The sequence below is a fragment of the Carcharodon carcharias genome, chromosome 5 (assembly GCF_017639515.1).
Source record: "Carcharodon carcharias isolate sCarCar2 chromosome 5, sCarCar2.pri, whole genome shotgun sequence".
NCBI classification, from domain to species: domain Eukaryota; kingdom Metazoa; phylum Chordata; class Chondrichthyes; order Lamniformes; family Lamnidae; genus Carcharodon; species Carcharodon carcharias.
In genome coordinates, this window is record NC_054471.1 from 43,250,693 (window position 1) to 43,278,454 (window position 27,762).

Genomic DNA, 27,762 nt, shown 5'->3' on the forward strand with positions numbered 1-27,762 from the left:
TTGGTGACAGTGGCTAGATTTTATTCAGTATAAGCAAGACTTGACACATGTTAACGTCTGAGCAGTAATATCAAAGCACGGCAGTATTACCATTGCATTCTGGGTAGTGGCGTGCTCTCCATTTAATCACCCCCACCCTGGTCCCTCCAGTCAATGCGTGTGGTTCCTCTGTCAGCCCCTTTCTCATGTGAGGGTCCATCTGCGGCATGGGTCCCAAACCTCTTCTGGCCAAATACCTCTCTCTCCCTGCCCAGGGGATTGCTTGTTATATCTCCTTATCACAGCAAAGCCTCCAGAGACCAACTCAACCCATTCATTACCTCGCTATGTTTGAATGGCCACAATACAAAAGATGTGATTGAACAGTCTGCCCACCCAAGCCAGCTCCAACTCTCAAGATCTCTGGCTACGCACATCCCAACACCAATCAGCTCATAAACACTCCAATGCTAGTGCCTTGGTCACAGCAAGGAAAAGATGGCAGCCTTGGCATTCAATTATTTTGTCTTGGCCCTAATTCGCACCTGGGCTGCTCAGATTCTGCTAAGATGGGGTTATCTTTTGGTCCCCACACGGTAAGCTGTCTGCTTTCACACTCTGCTGGATTTCTGCTGAAGTTTAACTTTTGACCATTAGGCTCCTATTGCACTACCTTTCAGGCCAACAAAACATTCGGTCAATGAAAGCCCAAACCACGGTCTCCCATCATGTCACCTCTCTGCCACTTTTACACAGTCTGTCAGAAGGATTAAAGTAGTTCAGTATAAGATTAAGTGTAACAATGAAATTAAAGCAATGTACAGTCAGATGTAGTATTTAAGTTAGTTTTCACTATTTAGCAAGAAAACTGAACTCCCACTCAATTGTAGTGGGCTTTAGTCCAATGTAGCAAGACTTCCTTATTCTGGTACTTCAATCCGCTGTTGCCTGATCGCTTGCTGTCCCTGCATGTTAACTTTCTGTGTTTCTTGTATGAGGATGCCCAAATCTCTCTGAATGTCAACACTTAAAAGTTTCACATTGAAATTTTTTTTTTTTTGCTCTTTCTACCAGAATGAACAACCTCAGATTACTTTTATTTGTGAACGGGATTTGGGCATCACTGGCAAAGCCAGCTTTTAATGCTCATCCTGAATTGCTCTAGAGAAGGTGGTGGTGGTGAGCCACCTTCTTGAGCCACTGCAGTCCATTTGTTTATAGTCCACCTGTCATCTTATTGCCCACTATCTCTAGCCCTTTGTAGCTTCCTACTGTCTCATAGACTCATAGACTCATAGACGTCTACAGCACAGAAGGAGGCCATTTGACCCATCATGTCCGTGCCGGTCAACAAAAAGCTAACTACACTAATCCCATTTTTCAGCACTTGGCCTATAGCCCTGGATGTTACGGTAACACAAGTGAATATCTAAATACTTCTTAAATGTTATGAGAGTTTCTGACTCAACCACTCTTTCAGGCAGTGAGTTCCAGACTCCCACCACCCTCTGGGTGAAAAAGTCTCTCTTCAACTCCCCTCTTAGCCTTCTACCTCTTACCGTAAATCTATGCCCCCTGGTTATAGACCCCTCTACTAATGGAAAAAGTGCCTTCCTATCCACCCTATCTATTGTCCCTCATAATCTTATACACCTCTGTCAGGTCCCGTCTCAACCTTCACTGCTCCAAGGAAAACAGCCCCAGCTATCCAATCTTTCCTCATAGTTCATACCTTTCCTCCTCACAGCTTACTGTTCCACCTAACTTTGTATCTCCTGAAAACCTGGATACATTATTCTTGGTCCCTTCGTTTAATCATTAATATAGATTGTAATTAGCTGGCACTCTGACCCCTCTAGTCACAGTCTGCCAATTTGAAAATGCCCCACTTACCCCTAGTCTCTTGTTTTCTGTCTGTTAACCTATCCGCTATCCATACTAATGCATTGTCCCCAACCCCACAAGCCCTTAATTTGTGTAATAACATCATGGTAGCTCTTCAAATTACTTTTGAAAACCCAAATATACTAAATCTACTGGTTCACCTTTATCCACCCTGCTAGTTGCACCCTCAATAAACTTACCAAACATGAATTTTCTTTCAAAAGACCTCATTGATTCTGCTTGAACATATTTTCTAAGCGACTTGTTAACAAAAGAAAAGAAAGACTTGTGCCTTTCCTGATTGCGGCACATCTAAAAGCACTTTACAGCCAATTAGGTGCTTTTGAAGTGTGGTCACTGCTGTAACGTGGCAGCTAATTTGTGCACAGCAAGCTCCCACAAACAGCAATGTGATTATGACCAGATAACTGGGTTCTTTCGTGACGTCGATTGAGGAATAAATATTGTCCGGGACACTGGGGAGGACTCCCCTGCTCTTCTTTGATAGTGCCATGGGATATTTCACATCCACCTGAGTGAGCTGCCTCTGCTCAGGCCCACTCTCACTCTCTCTCCCCCCCCTGACTCTATCCAGGTTGTCTCTCGCTCTCCTGCCCTTCTCTCTGTCTTCCCCGCCCCTCCGCCCCACAGCTTTAAATTCTTGGGGACATTTGAAACAAGAATCCAGCAACAATCGGGTGCAGGGAGGTTGACCAAAAATATATAAAACAATATCAACCTCACACTTTTGTCAGGGAGTGGCAGTGTGTATTCAGACTGTGTTCCATTGAAACAGGCATTGCAAAGTCAGAATGATATGAACAAGCTAACAAAGTAAAAATAGAACATCCTCTATCTGCACTAATGGAGATCCACCTCCCCAAGGTGTAGGAGCGTTGTAGATACCTGGTATTGTCCCAAAGGCCCATATGGATAAGGTTACTTTCTGACACTGCAAAGTATTTATAGTACAGAAACAGGCCATTCAGCCCAACAGATCTATGCTGGTGTTCATACTCCACATCCACATCCTCCCATTTCACTTCATCTAACCCCATCAACATATCCTTCTATTTTTTTCTCCCGCCAGTGTTTTTCTAGCTTCTCCTCAAATGCGTCTGTGCTATTCCACTCAACTATCCCTGATGTAGTGAGTTTCACATTCTGGGCAAAGAATTATCTCCTGAATTCACTATTGAATTTGTAGGGACTATTTTATATTTTTCACCTCCAGTTCTAGCCCTCTGCTATGTTTGTATGGGATTATCAGAATAGCACAGCTATTTTGAATTGGAAGCACAGTCACTCACCTTGTTGCTCTGAGGAAGATCACAAATTGCCTGTTCCATGTCTTTTTAACAGATATTTACCCTTTCTTGATTTTCCCAGGTTATGCACTAAACTGAAGCTGAGATCCTGTTCCCACATTCCACCAATGTTTCTCTCTAGCTAGTAAGCAGCAGGATCAGAGAAACGGCCTCCTCAACCACTGTGTCACAGAATCAGAACGATCCATTACAGAATGAGGCCATTCGGCCCATCATGCCTGTGCCAGCTCTTTGGTAGAGCTTTCAAAGTAATCCCACTGCCCTGCCTTTTCCCTATGGTCTAGTAACTCTTTCCCCTTGAAGTATTTCTGCAATTCTCTTTTAAAAGTTACTATTGAATCTGCTTCGACCACTCTCTCAGGCACTGCCTTCCAGATCACAACTACTCACTGTGCCAAAATATGCTTCCTTTTTGTCACCTCTGGTTCTTTTGAAAATTTGCATCAATCTAGGCCCTTTGGTTATGACAAGACCAGTGAACCTTCCCATCTCGTAAACGTCTGCCTCATGAGCGTGCAATTAGCTTGATTTTAGTCATGTCTCCATTTGGGATGTCAGCACTATGAGACTTCATTGTGAGTGCTGGTGCAGTCAGTGAGAGGTATGTTAATTCCACACAACAGCCAGTGTCCTTTTGTGTTTTGTTACAGATTCACAGGACGACAATAGACATTTTTAAAAATTTCATTCAAGGGATATGGACTTCGCTGGCTGAGCCAGCATTTATCACCCATCCCTAATTGCCCTTGAGAAGGTGGTGGTGAGCTGCCTTCTTGAACCGCTGCAGTCCCTGTGGTGTAGGTACACCCACAGTGCTGTTAGGGTGGGATTTGGACCCAGTGACAGTGAAGGAACGGTGATATATTTCTAACTCAGGATGGTGAGTGACTTGGAGGGGAACTTGCAGGTGGTGGTGTTCCCATCAATCTGCTTCCCTTGTCCTTCTAGATAGCAGTGATCCTGGGTTTGGATGGTGCTGCCTAAGGAGCCTTGGTGAATTCCTTGTTTCATCCTGTGTCACAGGTCATTCCCTTAAATGTGCTTTGAGGATAGAATTAGTTGACCCTTTGGACACAGTGATCAGATATCACTACCCCAGCGTCCCGGCTCCCAGCTAAGGTCAGCTAATGCATCGGAGACTACAGATTGAGAAAGGAGTCACTTCCTAGTTGGTACTTGACTAGAAATTTACCCAAAGGCCATAAGTTTATATACTGCCAAAAATGGGATTCAGCAATCAAAACAGTGACCATAGAAAAGTAAAAAACTCAGTTCACTAATATCCTTCAAGAACTCGGCCTGTCCACAATATGATCCGGGCCCAATTTTAACTCTAAGTGAGTGGATTTTGAGTGAGCTAAAATCTCATCCACCATGCATGACTCCTATTTCGCTGCGAACATCTCCTGAAGCAGCCTAGCAACCCAATCAGTTCTAAGAATAATCAGTTGTCAAACTCAGTAAAATGTTCAAAGAACAAAGAACAAAGAAAAGAACAGCATAAGAACAGGCCCTTCGGCCCTCCAAGCCTGCGCCGATCATATTGCCCATCAACTAAAACATTTTGCACTTCCGGGGTCCGATTCCCTCTATTCCCATCCTATTCATGTATTTGTCAAGCTGCCTCTTAAACATCACTATCGTACCTGCTTCCACCACCTTCTCTGGCAGCGAATTCCAGACACTCACTACCTTCTGTGTAAAAAACTTGACCCGCACATCTCCTCTATAGTTTTCTCCTCTCACCTTAAATCTATGTCCCCTAGTAATTGACTCTTCCACTCTGGGAAAAAACTTCTGACTATCTATTCTGTCCATGACACTCATAATTTTGTAAACTTCTATCAAGTCGCCCCTCAATCTCCGTCGCTCTAGTGAGAACAATAAAGAATCCTTTTTGTTCCGGTGCTTTTCTCCTGATATATTTTCAATCCTGTGGTATATAACAACGGGGAAGTTAAGTGGACGAGATGGAGGAAACTTAGACCCTTCTCAGGAAACACAGGCCAGAATTACATTTCAGACTCCCCTGCAAGTGACACTCAGTCAGGGAAGAGAAGATGAGAAGGGCGCTGGTCAATGTACACTGCCGGACCTAAGGTTTGTTTGTCTGCTCTGACAGGGTGACCACTTTTCTTTTTCCTGGAACTGTGGTTAGACTCTCTGACTGTTCGTGCATTCCCGCGCACTACCACCCCCCCCCCCCCACCCCCCCCCCCACCCCCCCCCACCCCATCGCCCCTCAGAGTGTGTGTTTGCAGTGCACTAACTGTAGCTCTCACCTGGCACAGATCCAAACCTCGACAGCAGCCATTTTCAGGGCACGGCTGGTTTCTGGTCAGCCATCAGTTAGTTGACTTTGTTGCGGTTCCTGTCGAGTTTGAGTTTTTCGGTTGTGGCCTGATCGAAACAAAAAATAAAGGCAGCGTCATTCGTTATTTGAAGGGGGCCCCTAAACACTAGCCAGCAGCTCTCGTGTAACACTTTGAAACCACACGTGCTGAGATTCTCAGAAGGTCAGTGTTCTGCTTTGAATGCTCAGGTTCTGTGGTGTAGTGGTTATGTTCCTGGGCCAGTAATCCAGAGGACGTTGGTTCAGAAACCAAGCTACGACGGTTTGAGAATTTGAGTTTACCTTAAAACACCTGGGAATAAGTGAAAAGTTTGTGTCAGTAAAAGCCATCAAGAAGCTTTTGAATTGCTACAAAATAACCTCAACGTTGCCCTTTGGAAAGGAGACCCTGCAGTCGTTGCTCAGTCTGTATCCGCACCAACATGGGTGACCTGTACCCAAACACTGAAATGGTCAAGCAAGTCACTTAGTTGCATCCAGGACAACTAAGGATGGGCAAGAAATGCTGGTCTTCTCAGCAATGCCCACATCCTGAGGATGAACTTGAAATAAAGATAAGAAAGTGCTGGGTGCATTCTCAAGGCCACATTTCCAAAGTTAATGTCTTGCATTACTGCAGGTCTTAGTTATAGGTCTCTTCAGAGAAGAATGCACAGGATGGTGAGCAGAGTGGGACTCACCTCCATTCCCACAGACAGGTTTCAAGGGGAGCTCTTTTTGGGGAATGATATCCAGGATCCCAGTAGTAATGTTTGTTGCTAGGGGCAAGTTGCAATTACATCCTTGACGTCTCTTCCCTGCAACAATGTGGGAATGTTAAATTTGCAAAGAGTTGCACGAGAGCCAGGAATGGAAAATTGGGCACCACGTCTCTGTCAGTCTCTCCTTGGCAGTCATTCTCAGCTTTTCTGTCTCTCTGACCATCTGCAGAATAGAACCTGGCCACCGTGCTATCTGAAGGATGAAAGAAAACAACTTTCCAAGTGAATAAAAGCAAAATACTGCGGATGCTGGAAATCTGAAATAAAAACAGAAAATGCTTGGAAACTCAGCAGTTCTGGCCAGATACGTAGGGAGAGAAGCCGAGTTCATTCTTCTTCAGAGCTCTGTTTCTCTCTCCGCAGATGCTTTAGACCTGCCGAGTTTTTCAAGCATTTTCCTTTTTTTGTTAGAGGGAAAAACATACTTGACCTCATCCTCACCAACCTGCTTGCCGCAGATACATCTATCCATGACAGTATCGGTAGGAGTGACCACTGCACAGTTATTGTGGAGACAGAGTCCCCCTTCACATTGAGGATACCCTCCATCATGTTGTGTGGCACTATCACCGTGCTAAATGGGATAGATTTCAAACAGATTTAGCAACTCAAGATTGGGTATCCATGAGGTGTTGTGGGCCATCAGCAGCAGCAGAATTGTACTCGACCACAATCTGCAACCTCATGGCCCAGCATATCCCCCACTCTACCATTACCATCAAGTCAGGGAATCAACCCTGGTTCAATGAAGAGTGCAGGAGGACATGTCAGGAACAGCACCAGGCATACCTAAAAATGAGGTGTCAACATAGTGAAGCTATAACACAGGACTACTTGCATCCCAAACAACACAAGCATCTAGTGATAGGCAGAGCTAAGCGATCCCACAACCAACAGATCAGATCTAAGCTCTGCAGTCCTGCCACATCCAGTAGTGAATGGTGTTGGACAATTAAGCAACTCACTGGAGGAGGTGGCTCCACAAATACCCCATCCTCAATGATGGGGGAGCCCAACACATCAGTGCGAAAGATAAGGCTGAAGCATTTGCTACAACCTTCAGCCAGAAGTGCCGAGTGGATGATTCATCTCGGCCTCCTCCGGAGATCCCCAACATCACAGATGTCAGTTTTCAGCCAATTCAATTCACTCCACGTGATATCAAGGAACGGCTGAAGACACTGGATACTGCAACTGCTATTGTCCCTGACAATATTCTGGCAATAGTACTGAAGACTTGTGCTCCAGAACTTGCCGCACCCCTAGTCAAGCTGTTCCAGTACAGCTACAACATTGGCATCGACCCCCGCTATGTGGAAAATTGTCCAGGTATGTCCAATACACAAAAAGCAAGACAAATCCAACCTGGCCAATTACCGCCCCATCAGTCTACTCTCCATCGTCAGTAAAGTACTGGAAGGGGTCATTAACAGTGCTATCAAGTGGTACTTGTTTAGCAATAACCTGCTCACTGATGCCCAGTTTGGGTTCCGCCAGGGCCACTCAGCTCCTGACCTCATTATAGCCTTGGTTCAAACATGGACAGAAGAGCTGAACTCCCAAGGTGAGGTGAGAGTAACTGCCCTTGACATCAAGGCTGCATTTGACCGAGTGTGGCATCAAGGAGCCCTAGCAAAACTGGAGTCAATGGGAATCGGGGGGGGGGGTGGAATTCTCCACTGGTTGGAGTTATACCTAGCACAAAGGGAGATGGTTTTGGTTTTTGGAGATCAGACATCTCATCTCCAGGACATCACTGCAGGAGTTCCTCACGGTAGTGTCCTAGGCCCAACCATCTTCAGCTGCTTTATCAGTGATCTTCCTTCCATCGTAAGGTCAGAAGTGGAGATGTTCACTGATGATTGCACAATGTCCAGCACCATTCACAACTCCTCAGATACTGAAGCAGTCCATGTCCAAATGCAGCAACATCCAGGCTTGGGCTGACAAGTGGCAAGTAACATTTCGTGCCATACAAGTGTCAGGCAATGACCATCTCCAACAAGAGAGAATCCAACTATTGCCCCTTGATGTTCAATGACATTACCATCACTGAATCCCCCACTATCAGCATCCTGGGGGGTTACCATTGACCAGAAACTGAACTTGGCTAGCCATATAAATACTGTGGCTACAAGAGCAGGTTAGAGGCTAGGAATGGTGTGACGAGTAACTCATCTCCTGACTCCCCAAAACCTGTCCACCATCTACAAGGCACAAGTCAGGAGCGTGATGGAATACTCCCCACTTGCCTGGATGAGTGCAGCTCCCACAATACTCAAGAAGCTTGACATCATCCAGGACAAAGCAGCCCGCTTGATTGGCACCACATCCACAAACATTCACTCCCTCCACCATCAACACACAGTAGCAGCAGTGTGTACCATCTACAAGATGCACTGCAGGAATTCACCAAGGCTCCTTAGACAGCACCTTCCAAACCCACAGCTGGAAGGACAAGGGCAGCCTATAGATGGGAACACCATCACCTGGAAGTTCCCCTCCAAGTCACTTACCATCCTGACTTGGAAATATATCACCGTTCCTTCACTGTCGCTGTGTCAAAATCCCGGAACTCCCTCCCTAACAGCACAGTGGGTGTACCTACACCACATGGATTGCAGTGGTTCAAGAAGGCAGCTCACCACCACCTTCTCAAGGGCAACTAGGGATGGCCCAGCCAGCGATGCCCACATCCTATGAAAGAATACAAAAAAAGAGCTGGCAGGGACAAGCTGGACCGAATGGCTCCTTATGTGCTCTAAACATTCTAACATAAATATATAATCTTGGGTATTGGAAGCAATTCCTGAAATCTCTCATTTTTATAGGAACTTTCTCTTCATCTCAGTTACACAAAATCCAATAAACCTTCCATCATTCTGAACTGCTGAAGATCAATTAACCTAGTACACGTTCCAAATCATTTTTCTATAAGCTTTGTTTATTTTTAAAGGAAAAAAATAAAAATTAAATATACAAACAAAGGAATGGACATAAAAGATAGAGGAGTCTATAAATGGAATAATAGTCAAGGTCACCGATTTATTCTTTCACAGAAAACTGAACAGTTGCGAAATATAATCTCCCAGAAGCTGATAAAAAAAATGAGAATTGCTGTGAAACAGTAACAGAATTTGGTTTATACAATTACCATGATTGGTGCTCACGTTAAACAAGTGCACAGTGCATGGCTTGTCATTAGCTGCTATGTATTAAAAAGGCCCTGAGTGGTCTCAGGTTTCAAAGAGGGCGTTCCTTTCGAGGTGAGAATGTAACATTACATGGCGTATCGGGCCCAATTTTAACTCTGGGTTTTGAGTGAGTTAAAATCACCACCAGTGCGTATAATGTGGCGACAATGAACGTGACCTGACTGTTAGTGAACTGGATCTAGATTTTTTTTTGCAAAAATATACTTTATTCATAAAAAATCTTCAACTACGTTTTAAACCATTTCAAAATCATCAAAAATACAAAATCATCAAAAATACAATCAGGTTCAACTTTTACAACATGTATCACAAGGTGTATCAGTACAAACAATGAATATTACAATCATTAGGAGACATTCATTTTAAGCTGTACAGCCTGAGGGGCTCTTTACAGCTCCCAGCCCCCCAGTGCACTGTGGCAGAAAGGTCTTAGGCAGCGACCTTTCCCCATTGGGCCTTTGTGGCGACTGCCCCAAGCTTAACTGTGTCCCTCAGCACGTAGTCCTGGACCTTGGATTGTGCCAGTCTGCAACACTCGGTCGGGGACAACTCTTTGCGCTGGAAAACCAACAAGTTGCGGGCAGACCAAAGAGCGTCTTTCACCGAGTTGATGATCCTCCAGCTGCAGTTGATGTTTGTCTCGGTGTGTGTCCCTGGGAACAACCCGTAGAGCACAGAGTCCTCTGTCACAGAACTGCTCGGGATGAACCTTGACAGCAACCACTGCATCCCTCTCCAGACCTTCTTCGCAAAGACACAATCTACAAGGAGGTGAACAACGGTCTCTTCCCCACCACAGCCACCTCAAGGGCAACGTGCAGAGGGGGTGAGACTCCTGGCACGTAGGAAGGATCTTACAGGGAGGGCCTTTCTCACCACCAGCCAAGCTACGTCTTGGTGCTTGTTGGAAAGTTCTGGCGATGAGGCATTCTGCCAAATGACTTTGACAGTCTGCTCGGGGAACCATCCCACAGGATCCACCCTCTCCTTTTCCCTCAGGGCCTTTAAGACGTTACGTGCAGACCACTGCCTGATGGACTTGTGGTCGAAGGTGTTTCTCTGCATAAATTTTCCCACGAGGGACAGGTGGTACGGCACGGTCCAACTACTTGGAGCGTTCCGCGGCATCGTGGCCAGACCCATCCTTTGTAACACTGGGGACAGGTAGAACCTCAGCACGTAGTGACACTTGGTGTTTGCATACTGAGGGTCTACACAAAGCTTGATGCAGCCACACACAAAGGTGGCCATCAGTATGAGGGCGATGTTGGGCACGTTTTTTCCCCCTTTATCTAGAGGCTTGTACATCGCGTCCCTGCGGACACGATCCATTTTCGACCTCCAGATAAAGCGGAAGATGGCTCGGGTGATCGCCATCACGCAAGAGTGTGGAATCTAGATTTTCATTACTGTTCGCAGTGTAATTTCAGCGCGTAATCAGAGCAAACAACTTCTTCTTAGTGAAACGGGGTGGAAGCCATTTACACACTCTTTCCACTTCAGATTCAATCTACCCAACTCCCCTTGTGCTTGATGGCCCTTTCCATCATCCACATATTGATTTTGAAGGTTTTATAGTTGGCACCGATGGCCATTTGGCTCCATGTTTCCTGCTTTTGCACTCACCTTACACTCAGATAGGGTCAACTCCGAATAGTGAGGGGCAACTGTTACCAGCATCAGCCCAGCCAAGCAAAGATAAGGAGTTTTTGAACCTGAAGTAGTTTTCAGTCAAAGAAAGACAGGCATTTCTATCGTGCCACAGGATGCCTCAAAGCACTCGACGCCAATTTTTGAAGTGTAATCATTGTTGTGATGTAGGAATCTCGGCAGCCAATTTGCATACAGCAAGCTGCAACAAACACCAATGAAGTACTACTCCAAATGCAAATGAGCTGACCCAGGAAATTCTGGTGTTACTGACTATCCAGTAGATGGGTGGGTACAACCCTTTTCCTACGGCCATACTAGTCTGAAAACGCCTGATCTCGTCTGATCTCGGAAGCTAAGCAGACTCAGGCCTGGTTAGTACTTGGATGGGAGACTGCCTGGGAATACCAGGTGCAGTAGGTATTTGGCCTATGTTAGCTGTGGCTCAGTTGGTAGCATTCTTGCCTCCAAGTCAGAATATTGTGATTTCATAAACCCACTTGAGCACAAAGATCAAGGCTGACATCCTAGTGCATTGTTGAGGAAGAGCTATACTGTGCATGTGCTTCTCCTTTGGGATGAGACGTTAAACCAAGGCCTTGTCTGCCCCCTCAGGTGAATGTAATAGTTCCCACATGTTATTTTGGAGAAGAGCAGGTGAGTTATCTCTGATGTCCTGGCCACTATTTATCCCTAATTAACATTATTATCTGGTTAGAATCACATTGCTGTTTGTGGGAGCTTACTGTTTGCAAACTGACTGCTGCATTTCCTGCATTACAACAGTGACTGCACTTCAGAAATACTTCATTGGCTGCTTATATCAGGTGGCCTTTTTTTCATCAGCATAGAACCATTTACTTGTATTTGAATTCTCCATGCAGTGCCTTGCTTTGCCACCAGATGGCGGTGGACCATTCTGTTTAGGGACATGGTTGCGGGGGGTGGGGGGCGAATAGTTAGCGGTGAATGGGGAATGATGGCAATGCAGCTTCAACTCATGATACCCATGGCTGGCCACAAGCTTCATCTAAGCACCTTCCAAGCCCACTACCACTACCATCGAGAAGGACACGGGCAGCAGATAGATGGGAACACCACCACCTGGAAGTTCCCCTTCAACCATCCTGCCTTGGAAATATATCCCCATTTCTTCACTGTCCCTGGGTCAAAATCCTGGAACTCCCTTTCTAACAGCACGGTGGGTGTACCTACACCACAGGGCTGCAGCGGCTCAAGAAGGCAGCTCACCACCACCTTCTCAAGGGCGATTAGGAATGGGCAATAAATGCTGGCCCAGCCAGCGAAGCCCACATCCCGTGAATGAATAAAGAAAATCTGGGTGAGCTGCCTGGGGAGGCATGATGGACGGCATTGAACGCCCCATCAGCAGCAGCCACGGATAAATACCAAAGTGGGGGGGGGGGGGGGTGCTGTAGGGGGGGGGGTTAGTGGGTGTGGGCGGGGGGGGGGCGATCATGGCTTACCTTTTCAGTGGTGATCGAATTAAAATCTGGTGGGCCTGACTGGGTAGGTTGGGGGAACCTGGGTGGCAGTGACGCAGGTTATTTCAGGGCAACTTGCTCAAACTTCAAGTTAGCCACAGAATGAAGCATCGTGCACTCCAGGCTGACCAGCCTCAGCAAACCACTTTCACCTTTAGGTGCAAGTCAGTTCTAAGCGGGTTTGCTCAGTCTTCATTACCACTCGAATCTCAGTTGCAAACAGTACCTTCTAGTGCTTCAAGCTCACGGTGGGGGGACATGGTGGTGGTGTAGTGATAATTGTCACTGAGCTTGTAATCCAGAAGCTCAGGTGAATGCCCTGGTGATATGGGTTCAAATCCCACTATGGCAGCTGGTGGAATTTAAATTCAGTTAATAAACCTGGAATTATAAAGCTAGTCTCAGTTCACTAATGCCTTCCTGTGACTCCCCCACAGCAATGTGGTTGACTATTAGCTGCCCTCCTGAATGGTCCTGCAAGGTTCAAGGGCAGTGAGGGAGCGGGTGATAAGTGCTGGCATTTCCAGTGTTGCCCCCATGAGTGAATAGTTATTCACCGCTTAAGGTGCAAACTCTGATGGGTCTGGGAGGAGGAGGAGGAGAAGAGAAAATTGTGTGTCAGATTTAGAGGGGAGACATTTAAAGGGGAGTGTCATAGGGGACAAAGCTTCTGAAGGGTCTCAAAAGGTAACTCCAGCAGATGGGGTAGGTACGTGATTGTGATGAAGTAGTGGTGGGATGATATGAAGGGAAAGGGGGCACTGGGATGTAGGCAGGATACTGCGGATAAGTGATGGTGCAGCCCATCCCAGAGGTGGTACCCAGCCTCCTCTTTGATAACTACTAAAATCCAGGTGTAAGTGCACCTTGCTCTCCTTCCACAGCATTCACTGGTATCCTGATCATCACTGTGGCCTGCTGGAGCCAGGACTCAGGCTGCAGGTAACCGTTACTGTCCCTGCAGACATGCGAGGCTGCCGCATGTGTCCTTGTGGTAGACAAAGAGCTCACTATTTGCATCTCTGCTGACCCAAACCCCAAGAAGGCCAGTTCCCCGATAAATTTTCCAAAGTCTACAAAACTGGTTAGTGGCATCTCGGTGGGTGCGGTCAAACGTGAAACACTGTCTCCTGATCACCGTGATATATCATGGAATGGTTAAAGCTCAGAAGGAGGCCATTCGTCCCATTGTGTCAGTGCTGGCCCTCTGACGGAGCAATTCACTTGATGACACTCCCCCTTTCCCCATAGCCCTGCAAATTTTTCCATTCCAGATAATGATCCAATTCCCTTTTGAAAGCCCCAGTGGACCCTGCCTCCCCCAAACTCTCAGGCAGTGCGTTCCAGATCCTCAGCCCTCTCCGTGTGTGCGGGTTTTCCCTCAGGTCGCCATTGCTCCTTTTGCCGATGACCTTAAAGCTGTGCCCTTTGGTTCTCGTCCCGTCCACCAACGGAACAGCATCTCCCTGTTCAGGCCCACGGTGGCCAACTCTCGGGGGAAAAAAATCCGGGACACTTTGGCAGGTTGGAACTGTCGGAATGGGGCGAGGCTGGGGGGGTGAGGCTGGGGGGGGGGCGAGGCTGGGGGGGCGAGCAGGACAGGGGGATACCAGTGAGACCACAAGAGCAAGGGAGAGTGACCAGACCATTGGAGTGGGGTGGGTGGGGGGGTGGTTTCTATATATTATCGTTCTCTCTCTCTATCCCTCTCAGTCCATCTCCGTCTCTATATCTCTCTAGCTTTCCTTGTATCTATCAGCATCTCTACATTTCTGTATTTGTAATTCTCCCTATATCACTCGCTCTGTATCTAGAAAGGTTAAGGACTATTTTCAAGGATCTGTGCCAAAATGTCCGTGAGGTGAATAGTGAGCAGGCGGCAGGGAGAGAATCAGGACCGGGACCCGGAGCCGGAGCCGGAGCTGGGGATCGGGAGCCGGAGTCGGGGATCGGGACCTGGAGTCGGAGTCAGAGCTGGGGACCCGGAGGGATCCGCAGGTGTGCGGGAATCAAAGATGCTCAGACAGTGACAGGAGGAGATTCTGGAGCAGTTTCCTGACTCGCTATCTCAGAAATAAGGGGCAAAGGGCATCCTGGCAGCAAACCACCGGTGACACGGGATGACCACCCCAATCCCAGGATGGTCCCTGTGAAATCGGGGCCAGTTGGTCACCCTGTTCAGACCCTTCATGATTTTGAATACCTGAAACAAATCTCTTCTCAACCTACAATAAAAACATAAAATGCTGGGAAAAAACTCAGCAGGTCTGGCAGGGTCTGTGGAGAGAGAAAAACAAAGTTAATGTTTCGAGTCCGTATGACCCTTCTTCAGAACCCTTCTCTCAAACTTCTCCAAGGAGAACAGTCCCAGCTTCTTCAATTTATCTACATAACTGAAGTCCCTCATCCCTGGAACCATTCTCATGAATCTTTGCTGCAAAATCTCTAATGCCTTCACATCCTTCCTAAAGTGTCCTGCCTAGAACTGGCCACAATACTCTAGGTGAGGCTGAACCAGTGTTTAAAATAGGTTTGACATAAACTCCTTGCTCTTGTATTCTATGCCCCTATTAATAAAGCCTATGATACTCTATGCTTTATTAACCCCACTCTCAACCTGTCCAGCCACCTTCAATTTTCCATGCATATATCCATCCTCATCTTTCATAGAATACCAACCAAAGCACGACATCCTGTGATTGGAATCGAGGGTGGTAGAGGGGGAGTTTCTGAAGATCATTCCAACACAGACAGCATTTGTGGAGAGAGAAACAGAGTTAACGCTACAAGTCAATAACCTGAAACTTTAACTCTGATCTTTCGCCATGGATGCTGGGGCCTCAACTTTTTGCAATTTACATCAATGAGTTAGACGAGGGGCAAAGGCATGGTAGCTAAATTTGCTAATGACACAAAGATAGGTAGGAAAGTATGTTGTGAAGAAGACATAAGTAAGTGGAGTGAGTGGGCAAAAATCTGGCAGATGGAGTATAATGTATGTGAAGTTGTTCACTTTGGCAGGAAGAATAAAAAAGCAGAGTATTACTTATACAGAGAACAAGTGCAGAATTCTGAGGTACAGAAGGATCTAGGTGTTCTCCTGCATGAGTCACAAAAAGTTGGAATGCAGGTACAGCAAGTAATCAAGAAGGGTAATGGAATGCTATCCTTTGTTACGAGAAGAATTGAATATAAAAGTAAGGATGTTATGCTTCAGTTATACAGGTGAGAGTGGATCTCGAATACTGTGCACGGAGGTTCCTGACAAAGCATCTGAAGCTGTAGAGCTGAGATGCTCTATGTGCATAAGGAAACCCCCAGGAAGACTGAATTTGTAAATTACTTACCTGTGTAAATATTTTGCTGTCTTGAGGAATTTGTACTTGTAAATATAAAATATATATCTGAGTAAAGGGGGAGGGATGTGGTAATTATGGTATTAGCTAATGTGTAATATACCTTTAAGAAGAATGCTGTTAAGGAAGATCACATGATCTTAGTACCCAATAGGAGAGTAACACGGGCTGCCTCTGTAGCTCGTAGTTAGCAGTCAGTAGTTAGTAATGAGTAGTGTAGAGAAAGAGTTTCAAATGAAAGCATATGTTTAGTTGCTGCTGAGTACTTTTGTAAATAAACTAAAAGTTTCCACCGAAGAAGTATCGGCTGATCAACTCTATCAATAGTACCAGCTCCGCCGCCACTCACAACAAAACAAAAACAAAGGAAGACCTTTCTCAGGCCTGAAACCATCACCTTAAAAATTGGCAGGTCTTTTTCAGGCTCTCCCACCTGAGGCATCTTCACCACTTGGTTTGTGGGGGATTCAGTATTCAGAGTACCGGAAGACAGGAACTGGTGTGTCATCTTTCGTCAGCCCCCTTCACAATATGCAAAGCTAGGCCCCATCTGTGACAGAAGGGAGCTCTGTTAAACACTAGCCATTCATCTACATGGATAATTGACCAACCCCTAAAAACTCCGTAAAATGGGCAGTGCCAAATCTTGCATCCTTTCCTCAGCACGATGGTTCTATCTTTGACCAGACTACAGAGCCAGCCCGTCATTTAGAATTTGTCTACAGGCATAGTGCTTATGTTACTGGGCTAGTAATCCAAAGGCTCAAGTTTAAATCCACCGAGGCAGCTGGGGAGTTTAAGTTCAGTTAATTAAATAAATCTGCAATTTTAAAAAAAACCTTGTGACGGTGACCTGATACTGCTGGATTGTCATTTGAAACCGACCAGGTACACGGCTGTCCTTCAGGGAAAGAAATCTGCCTCCTTTACTCGGTCTGGCCTACGTGTGTTGCCAGATCCAAAGCAATGCTGTTGACTCTTAACTGCCCTCTGAAATGGCTCAGCTCAGTTATAGGTGCCTTGCTGTGTGCTCTCAAAGGCAATTAGGGATGGGCAAAAATGTGGGCCTGGCATGCTCTAATGAATATAAAAAGCATTGCGTAAAGTGCCTAGACACGTTTCTCAGGAATGTGAAAAGGCATTATATGAATGTGAGTCTTTCAAGTTATTGAAGATACTGAAGATATTCACTGACTAATGTGCAAATATTCCGGGTCTGCATGTGACAACAACAACTTGCATTTATATAACATAGTTAAGTGTCCGATGGTGGTTCACAGGAGCATTATCCATGACACCAAGCCATGTTAAGGTATTAGGACAGGTGATCAAAAGCTTTGTGAGAGAGAGAGGTTCTAATGCATGTCTTCAAGGGGGGAAGGGAGGTGGAGAGGTTTGAGGAGGGAATTTCAGAGCTCGGGGCCCAGGCAGCTAGAGACACGGCCTCCAGTGGTGGAGCGATTAACATCAGGAATGCTCAAGCGGCCAGAGTTTGAGGGAGGCAGAGTTCTTGAAAGATAAAAGCAAAAAACTGCGGGCGCTGGAAATCCAAAACAAAAGCAGAAATACCTGGGAAAACTCAGCAATTCTTGAAAGGTTGTAGAGCTGGTGGGGGGTGGGGGGGGGGCGGTATGAAAACAGACATAGCAGGAAACAGATAACTGCCCCTGAACAGAGCATGTGTATATGCAGGAAAAGTGGAGAAAAAGTATGGCCAACAGCAGAAACCTGCGCTACAGGAAATGTGAATCAAGGAAGTACAAATGTAACAGTGTCTAGGTGCCTGTGTCATCTCACTCAGCTCAGCATGCTTCCCCTCCATGTTTTTGTTTTGTTTTTCACCAGGAGCAGATTCCCAGAGCAGGGCCGAGGAGGTGGATGAGAGCCTATGTTGTTGGACCCACTCTTCAGGTTCACAGGGCAACTGTGCGGATAAAGAACTGGAGACATGCAGACAGTGCGTCAATGGAGGAAAGGCTGAAGCCGGTCACTGCGACCCTGTGTCAGCTCAGCGCACGCCTGCGTTTGGAGCGTCAGAGGAGAACACGGCTCCAGCAGGGGAGAAGCTAAGACCAGCTCTCCAATCTCGGGATGCCGGCAGTCATCAGTATCAATCCCAGCCTGGCCCACAATTTCCGAAGCTGATTAGCAACAGCGAAAAGTACCATTTCCCAATGGTGGAATTTCAGAGGAAGCCAAGGGAGGCACTGGAATCTGATTTTAAGGATTTTGCAATGGCAAATGAGTTTGATCATTCCTCAGGATTTGGAAAGGGCACTTCTTCCTCTGCCTTCTCTGACACCAGTATGTTTTTGGCAGCGGTGACCAACCGAAACCATTGGGGAATGGCAGGCAGATGCGGCCTATCCGAGAACAGAGAGCAGGTGAAACCGGTCTCCTTTCCAGATTCTTTAAGCGCCAGGGCCCCCTCGCTCAATCCAGACCATCCGTGTGAAATCGAGAAGGGATTGTTCGATGCTTTTCCACGTTTAACCAAAAATCCTGCCAGCGTTTCACTGACAAATGCGTCGGAGTACCAGGCCCAATTAGAATTGCCCAGTAAAGACACTGGGTACGAATCCCAAGATGACATTGGAATCGGTCAGCTGGATCCTCCTGGGCCACTTCTTTCAGGACTGAATGACCTAGAGCCTCCTGGCCCTTTGCGCTCCTGGAAATTCCCAGCGGGGGACTCCCACATGTATCCGGTGTTTCCATACCCCAATACCCCAGGCTATTTTCCTCCATATTCTTCAGGTATTCCTCAGTACAGGTACCTACAGGCTGTTCAACAACTGCAAGTTCCAAGTAAGTGAATCATTTGGCTCCTTAACTACAGGTGAAGTTATTAACGATTTTCAATTACATTGAGATAAAAATAAAATACTACAGACGCTGGAAAAATGAAATAAAAACAGAAAATGCTGGAAAACCTCAGCAGGTCTGACAGCCTCTGTGGAGAGAGAAACAGAAGAAGAGTTATACGGACTCAAAACGTTAACTCTGCTTCTCTCTCCACAGATGCAGTCAGACTTGTTGAGCTTTTCCAGCATTTTCTGTTTTTATTTCAATTACATTGGTTGTCAAGGAGCATCATAGAGTCATTTAGTACGGAAACAAGTCATTTGACTCAGTTGGTCCGTGCTAATGTCTATGCTGCAGACAAACCTCTTCCTGCCCCTCCTCGTGTAATCCAAGCAGCATCATTTTCTGTTCCTTTCTCCCTTATATGTTTGTCTAACTCTCCCCTTAAATATGCTAATACTAACTAAATTCACAAGAAACTTTATGGATGAGGAAAGGTATTCAGTCCATCTTACTTCACCTCATCCAGACCAACCCTCAAGTCCCCATATTGCTGCATCTTGTTGTTTCTGAAATTATTTCAAGTGTTTTGCCTCCACCGCTCTGCCCAGCTCCTGTTGTGTCTCAGTGACCTGAGCTGACAAAAGAGCCAGAAGGGGCGGAGGAGCCATTGAATTACACCCTGACTTGTAGTGACCTGGAATGCAATGGCCTGAAAGGTTGGTGAAAGCCAGCTTAATAGTTACTTTCAAAAAGGAATTGGATAAATACTCATAAAGGAAACTAGTGTAGGCCAAGGGAAGGGAAGGTTGACTAATTGGATAGCACGTTCAAGGATCCAGCATGATAAACTGAATAACCTACTTTAGAATCTTATAATCATGTAACACAGAGGGAGGCCATTTTGACCACCCAGTAAGGCCCTCACTGAAATTAAATAATAATGATTTGATGACATCATTCAGACCTATATTTTAACTGCTGATAGCCACATTTGCTGCCCAATATTGCACTCACCAAGAGCAGCAATCTCAAAGGAGCAGCAGGCCTAAAAGAAGTAAGGTCGAAAAGGTGAGTTAAATTTAATTTTTAATCATTTTCGCTTGGACAGAAACAAGATGGAGTGCTCTTTCCCTGAATACAAATGATTATTCCACCACATATGTGATGTCCAGGGATGAGTTATTCTGCTCCAGAAAGCCAATTGGCGAAGGACAAAACTGGAACCAATCTTTACACGCTTTTACATTTATTTACAGAGTTACACACTACAAGCATACGCCTCCTAACCCAACAACTACAGTTTTATTCAGTGCCTAGTTATAGGGGGCTCAAGTGAATATCCAGTTAATGCCCACCATGTGCATACAATTAAACAGAATTCACATATAGTTAACGCTATTCCTGTGGCTCCCTAGCCAGGAACTCCTGTCTAACTCCTGCCCACTGGCTGAACTGACATCCTTAGCACCAGGTTTGTTTGGGAGTTGGGACTGATATATTTAAATGAGACCCAGGAATGGAAATGGCCTAGACCTCATGTCAATGCACCAGCCCCACTATACTCACACTTCACCTCCAGTTAAAGTTAGGGCTTCTGTTTCCATTTCCTCGAGTACATCTCTTCGTAATTTTAAACACCTCTATCATACCATCCCCTAATTGCATCAAGTTCAATGAAAACAGCCACAGTTTTTGACACCTTTATTCATGTTTGTATTTCCTCATGGCAGGCAACATCCTAGTGAATCTGTACAATACTCTCACCATTGCCCCTACTTTCCTACAATGTGGAGCCCAGAACTGTACACAGTACTCCAACTGTGGTCTTCCTGCAGTTTTATAAAGGTTCACAGATACAGTTTAACCTCTATATTCTATATCTCTTCCTACAAAATCGAGTATGCCATTAACTTTACTTTGTCACATTACATTAACTTTGTCAAGAATGCTGCAGGATCTGTTCAAATCTAATGGGTTAGAGACTCGAGGAAAGCAATGAGTGTAATAACAATTTAAAAAAAAAATCCATTAACACTGAAAAACACGTCAGGAAAATTTGAACTTGTAAGGCCGCTTGGGTTCGTGATAAAAGATTTAGGACTACAATATAGAGAATTAAAAATCCCCAAAAATGTGAGTAAAGAAGTTCCAAAAATAGAGAAACATTGTTCTGCGAATCAGGCAAAAATAAGATTGTGTGCTCGGACCAGTTGTGGAAGGTTTTGTGATAGGAGTTCCTCCCCCTAATTTGAATGGCGTATGAGAAGCTTTCCCAGGAAGGTTGGCCTCCAGCACACTTGGCCAAGGCATAGAAGAAAATGGTGAAGCTGCGGCTCTTAAAGGACTGCAGCTTGCCAGAAAAGGGGAAGTTGTATTGGCAACAGGCAGTTGGACCTGTTTTTCACGCTGGCACAACAGAGATTTCTGGGGAGCACTCCTTCTTTTGCTGTTGAAGGTGCTGTTGCCAGAGGTGCCTCAAAGGAGGGCAGCTCTATTTGGGACTGAAGCAAGCCTCCAGGCAAGCAATGGGTTCCAGCTCCATGGAGGGAGGATGCAGATATCATCAATGCCTTCAAACAGGCCCCTCTACCAGGCAAAATTAAGGAAAGTGTTTGCTGGTGTTAGGGGAAAGTGAAACTGACAGTGACTCACTACTCATGACAGTAATGTAAGATGGGAACACTACACCCACTGGGTGGCACCATTTTACCAAGGCGCTTTTGCACACTGTTCCTAAGCTACGTGGTTACACTTTTTCCAGTACCAGTCAAAGAAGAGCAAGAACGTGTTGAGGCAACTAGGCTAAGGTGCATCTTTGTTGTTAGCAGGTTATGGGGAGGAGCGGGGATGGGGGATTCTCAGTGGAATCAACAGTTATATGGATACAGAGATCAACTACAGCCTTTTAAGCGTCATCCACCCGATGTTCTTCAATGGAGTATCAACAAAGAAACAGGTTATTCAACCCTACCAGTCTGCTGGTTTTTAAAGTCCACACAAACCTCCGCCCAGCCTACCTCATCTAACCCTATGAAAAAGAAAACCCTATTTATAGCAGAAGGAGAGGTCAGCACTCTGAACATCCCAAGGAAACTAATGTTAAGTCAGTGACAGGGTCTCATCAAAATTAATATCAGCAAAATAATGATAATGAAGAAAATAATGGCACAGAAGAGTGACAACTCCCTAGAACAAGATGGTTTCCAACCCTGGATTTCTCTGTCTCTCTTTGCCTCTCTAAAACTGCTTAATAACTTTTCTTGTAAAATGCTGTCTTTTCTGGGAACAGCAGCCACAAGAGTCCTTGCATTATCTCTTCAAGGGATAGTGTCTTTTAAAAATACAAATTCTTATAGAAAGCCCTTGAAGATGAGCCGTTTTCCATGATTAAAGCATTTATGACAGAACTTAGCACTGAGTTCAAATGCCTCTGCTGAGTCCAGTTTCCCAAAGGTGTGGATCACATTCTGCCTCCTTTCCAGCACCATCCTCTGTGGAAATAGCATCTGTTGGAAATGGGGGCAGGACTTCTGGATTCGGGGCTCGAGCGCCACTGTAGGCAAAGATGTGAAGCCTTTCCATCTCTGCAAAGATTTGGGCCAAGGCATTCAGGAAAGTTAGGAAAGGAGGAGGGGTGGCAGTATTGATTAAGGAGAGCATTGCAGTGCTGGAGAAAGAGGATGTCCCAGAGGGGCCAAGACAGAATCTATTTAGCTAGTTCCAAGGAACAAAAAAGGTGCAATTACGTTGCTCGGTGTAATCTATAGACCACCAACTAATGGGAAGGATGTAGAGGAGCAAACTTGCAAGGAAATTACAGAGAGGTGCAAACATTATAGAGTAGTTATGATAGGGAACTTTAATTATCTGAACACGGTCTGGGATAGCAATAGTGTAAAGGGCAGAGCGGGGCAAGACTTCCCAGAGAGTGTTCAAGAGAATTTTCCACAGTAGTGTTTCCAGTCCAACAAGAAAGGAGGCGCTGCTGGACCTGGTTCTTGGGAATGAGGTGGGCCAAGTGGATCAAGTGTCAGTAGTGGGGCAGTGATCATTATATCATAAGGTACAGCTTGGCTATGGAAAATGCCAAAGAACAATCTGGAGTAAGAATAATTAAATAGGGGAAAGCCAACTTCAGTGGGGTGAGAATGGATCTGGCCCACATAACTTGGAATCAAAGATGAGAAGCGATCTTATTGAAACATATAAGATTCTGAATGGACTTGTCAGGATAGATGCTGGGAGGATGTTTCCCCTCATGGGAGAATTTAGAACAGGAGACTCAGTTTAATGATAAGGGACTGGATGCTTGTGGAGTCTATGTGGAGGGATTAAAAGTGGGGCTGGAACCCGATTCCGGGATTCCCAACTCCATTTCCAGGGTTTCCAATTTTCAGGAGTGCCTTTTAAGGATACAGGCTGGTTCAGGTCGCGAGCTTGCACCTTGCACTCCCAACCTGGCTGGCTCCATTGTGGGGATAAGCATGTCCTAGTCTTCCGCAATCTTCATGGAGTCGAGCCAGCTTTTCAAAGAGTCCTGGTTCATGGCACCTCAGAGGAGTCATGAAGCATAGTCTGCATGAGGAAACCTTTTGAAAGGTGAGTTTAAAAGGTCCTCCCTATGGCCTCATGCCCCCTATGCCAAGCTATGGCACTGCCATGCCCATTCACCCACTATACAGCTTATAGAACCAATGAACCTTATAATGACAATAGGATGTGTAAAAAAAGCTTTTTAAAAAACACTCATTCATTGATAACTTTGCACTTTTAAAATAACCTTATTCTATAGACCAATAGAAGTGTCAATCATCCAGGCCCACTTAAAATAGTAAAGCAGAAACTGCAAGCACTTGAAAGCTCTTTATTTTGTGTAAATAAACATTGTGCAATTGACAGAAGAGATCAGAGAACCAGAGCTGTTAATCCATCAATATTTTCCCTTGGCTCAGGTGTTTCAGTACTCTTATGGAAATCTGGGCTCCCACCAAGAATGTACAATGAGGCTTGGCTGAGAGCCCAGACACCCACTAGACTATTGAAACAGCCATCTGGCCTGTGCAGGTGCTATCTCCCCCCAGAATTTATCCCAATATCTCAAGAATCTAAAGCCCTCCCTCTCCAGCCATGCATTCATTTGCTCTATCCTCCTATTTTTATAATTACTTGCTCGTGATTCCGGGAGTAATCTGAAGATTACTACTTCTGAGGTCATAGAAACATTGAAACTAGGAGCAGGAGTAGGCTTCGAGCCTGTTCCGCCATTCATTATGATCATGGCTGATCATCCAAATCAATAGTCTGCTCCGGCTCTCTCCCCATACCCTTTGATCCCTTTCACCCCAAGAGCTATATCTAACTCCTTGAAAACATACAATGTTTTGGCCTCAACTACTTTCTGTGGTAACGAGTTCCACAGGCTCACCATTCTCTGGTTGAAGAGATTTCTCCTCATCTCAGTCCTAAATGGTCTATCCCATATCCTCAGACTATGACCCCTGGTTCTGGACTCTCCCACCATCATCCTTCCTGCATCTACACTGCCTAGCCCTGTTAGAATTTTATAGATTTCTATGAGATCCCCCCTCATTCTTCTGAACTCCACCGAATATAATCCTAATCGACTCAAACTCTCCTCATATGTCAGTCCCGCCATCCCAGGAATCAGTTGGATAAACCTTCGCTGCACTCCCTCTATAGCAAGTACATCCTTCCTCAGATAAGGAGACCAAAACTGCACACAATATTCCAGGTGTGGTCTCACCAAGGCCCTGTACAATTGCAGCAAGACTTCCCTGTTCCTGTACTCGAAACCTCTGGCTATGAAGGCCAACATACCATTTACCTTCTTTACCGCCTGCTGCACCTGCATGCTTACCTTCAGCAACTGGTGTACAAGGACACCCAGGTCTCGTTGCACATTTTTTTTTTGCAAAAATATACTTTATTCATAAATCTTCAAAAACATTTCAAACCATTTCAAATCACCATTACAAAAATACAAACAGGTTCAACTTTTACAACGTGAATCACAAGGCGTATCAGAACAAACAATGAATATTTCAATCATTGGCCGACATTCATTTTAATCTGTACAGACAGAGGGGCTCTTTACAGTTCCCAGCCCCCCAGTGCACTGTGGCAGAAAGGTCTTAGGCAGCGACCCTTCCCCATTGCGCCTTTGCGGCGACTGCCCCAAGCTTAACTGTGTCCCTCAGCACGTAGTCCTGGACCTTGAAAAGTGCCAGTCTGCAACACTCAGTCGGGGACAACTCTTTGCGCTAGAAAACCAACAAGTTTCGGGCAGACCAAAGAGCGTCTTTCACCGAGTTGATGATCCTCCAGCTGCAGTTGATGTTTGTCTCGGTGTGTGTCCCTGGGAACAGCCCATAGAGCACAGAGTCCTGTGTCACAGAACTGCTCGGGATGAACCTCGACAGAATCCACTGCATCTCTCTCCAGATCTTCTTCGCAAAGACACAATCTACAAGGAGGTCTCTTCCCCACCACAGCCACCTCGAGGGCAACGTGCAGAGGGGGTGAGACTCCTGGCATGTAGGAAGCATCTTACAGGGAGGGCCTTTCTCACCACCAGCCAAGCTACATCTTGGTGTTTGTTGGAAAGTTCTGGCGATGAGGCATTCTGCCAAATGACTTTGTCAGTCTGCTCAGGGAACCATCCCACAGGATCCACCCTCTCCTTTTCCCTCAGGGCCTTTAAGATGTTACGTGCCAACCACTGCCTGATGGACTTGTGGTCGAAGGTGTTTCTCTGCATAAATTTTCCCACGAGGGACAGGTGGTACGGCACGGTCCAACTACTTGGAGCGTTCCGCGGCATCGTGGCCAGACCCATCCTTCGCAACACCGGGGACAGGTAGAACCTCAGCATGTAGTGACACTTGGTGTTTGCATACTGAGGGTCTACACACCGCTTGATGCAGCCGCACACAAAGGTGGCCATCAGTATGAGGGCGATGTTGGGCACGTTTTTTCCCCCTTTATCTAGAGGCTTGTACATCGCGTCCCTGCGGACACGATCCATTTTTGACCTCCAGATAAAGAGGAAGATGGCTCGGGTGATCGCCACCACACAGGAGTGTGGAATGGGCCAGACCTACGCCACGTACAGCAACAGCGAGAGTGCCTCACACCTGATGACCAGGTTCTTACCCGCAATGGAGAGGGAGCGTTTCTCCCACATGCCCAGTTTCCTTTGCACCATAGACACTCGCTCCTTCCAGTTTCTAACGCACGCCCTGGTCCCTCTGAACCATATCCCCAGCACCTTCAGGCCGTCAGCCCTGACAGTGAAGGGGACAAAGGATCGGTCAGCCCAGTTCCCAAAGAACATAGCCTCGCACTTCCCACGATTTACCTTGGCTCCTGAGGCCAGTTCGAACTGGTCGCAGATGTGGATAAGTCTGTGCACCGACAGCGGATCCGAGCAGAAGACGGCGACATCGTCCATGTACAGGGAGACTTTGATCTGAGTGCCTCCACTACCTGGGATCGTCACTCCTCTTATGCCCGGATCCTTCCTGATGGACTCAGCAAAGGGTTCTATGCAACACACGAAAAGAACAGGCGAGAGAGGGCAGCCCTGGCTGACTCCAGATTTAATAGGAAAGCTATCTGATTCCCACCCATTGATAGAGACTGCACTACTGATGTTAGTTTGGAGCAGTTGGATCCAATTGCGAATTCCCTCCCCAAACCCCATTTTGGAGAGCACATCCACAATGTAGGTGTGCTATATTCTGTCAAAGGCCTTCTCCTGATCCAGGCTGATGAGGCAGGTATCCACACCCCTGTCCTGTACATAGGCAATCGTATCCCTGAGCAGCACGAGGCTGTCAGAGATCTTCCTGCCCGGCACAGTGCAGGTCTGGTCAGGGTGGATCACCAATTCCAGAGCGGATTTGACCCGATTGGCGATGACCTTGGACAGAATCTTATAGTCCACATTCAACAGTGAAATGGGTCGCCAATTTCTAATTTCCTCCCTTTCCCCCTTGTGCTTGTAGATGAGGGTGATAATGCCTTTCCTCATGGATTCTGACATACTGCTGGCCAGGAGCATACTCTCGTACACTTCTAGCAGGTCTGGGCCGATCCAGTCCCACAGAGCTGAATACAACTCGCCGGCAAGCCGTCGCTTCCGGGAGTTTTACTCTTCTCGAAGGACTCAAGGGCCTCAGTCAGTTCGTCAGGAGTTAGCGTTTTGTCCAGACTCTCCCGTGTACTGTCGTCTAAGACCTCTGTGATAGAGGACAGGAAGGACTGGGAGGCCGTGCTGTCTGTGGGCTTCACGTCATATAATCCGGCATAGAAGGATTTGCTGATCCTCAAAATGTCAGATTGCAATGACTTTACTGAGCCGTCTTCTTCCTTCAGGCTGCTGATCACAGAGCTCTCTCTGTGTACCTTTTGGAAGAAGAAACGTGAGCACGTCTCATCCTGCTCCACAGAGCGGACCCTGGAATGGAAGATGATCTTGGAGGCCTCCAAGGCAAAGAGCGAGGCTTGCTGGCTCTTCACCTCTTGGAGTTCCTCCTTGATATCGACCCCCATCGACCGCAGCCAGAGCAGGTTCTGTATGTTTTCCTGGAGTCGGGACATTTCCCTCTGTTCCTTTCTAGCTTTCTAGGTGCCTTTGAGGACGAAAAACCTCTTGATGTTTCCCTTGATCGCTTCCCACCAGGGTGTCAGTGACTCAAAGTGGGGTTTCATGGTTCTCCAACCTTTGTAATCCCTCTTGAGCTCCTCAATGTTCTCTGGGGTCAGCAGTTGCACGTTTAGTTTCCATGCCTCCCTGCCAACCCTCTGGTCCTTCTCTAAGTGACAGTCAGCCAGTAGGAGGCAGTGGTCAGAGAAGAACACCGGCTTGACGTCAGTGGATCTGACTGTGAATGCACGGGAC

General features: G+C 46.3%; 1 protein-coding gene and 1 non-coding gene across 2 annotated transcripts in view; both read left to right on the forward strand.

Moving 5' to 3' along the window:
* The window catches only part of LOC121277689 (E3 ubiquitin ligase TRAF3IP2-like), an 84,539-nt gene that overhangs the window by 8,861 nt on the left and 47,916 nt on the right, over positions 1–27,762 (forward strand). Inside the window, exon 2 of the mRNA XM_041187321.1 lies at positions 17,877–18,839. Within this exon, the coding sequence (XP_041043255.1) occupies positions 17,877–18,839 (963 nt within the window). The remainder of the gene's footprint in view (positions 1–17,876; positions 18,840–27,762) is intronic.
* Positions 11,475–11,593, forward strand: LOC121278592. The gene has a single exon (XR_005943248.1). It is a non-coding gene; the product is annotated as a 5S ribosomal RNA (ribosomal RNA).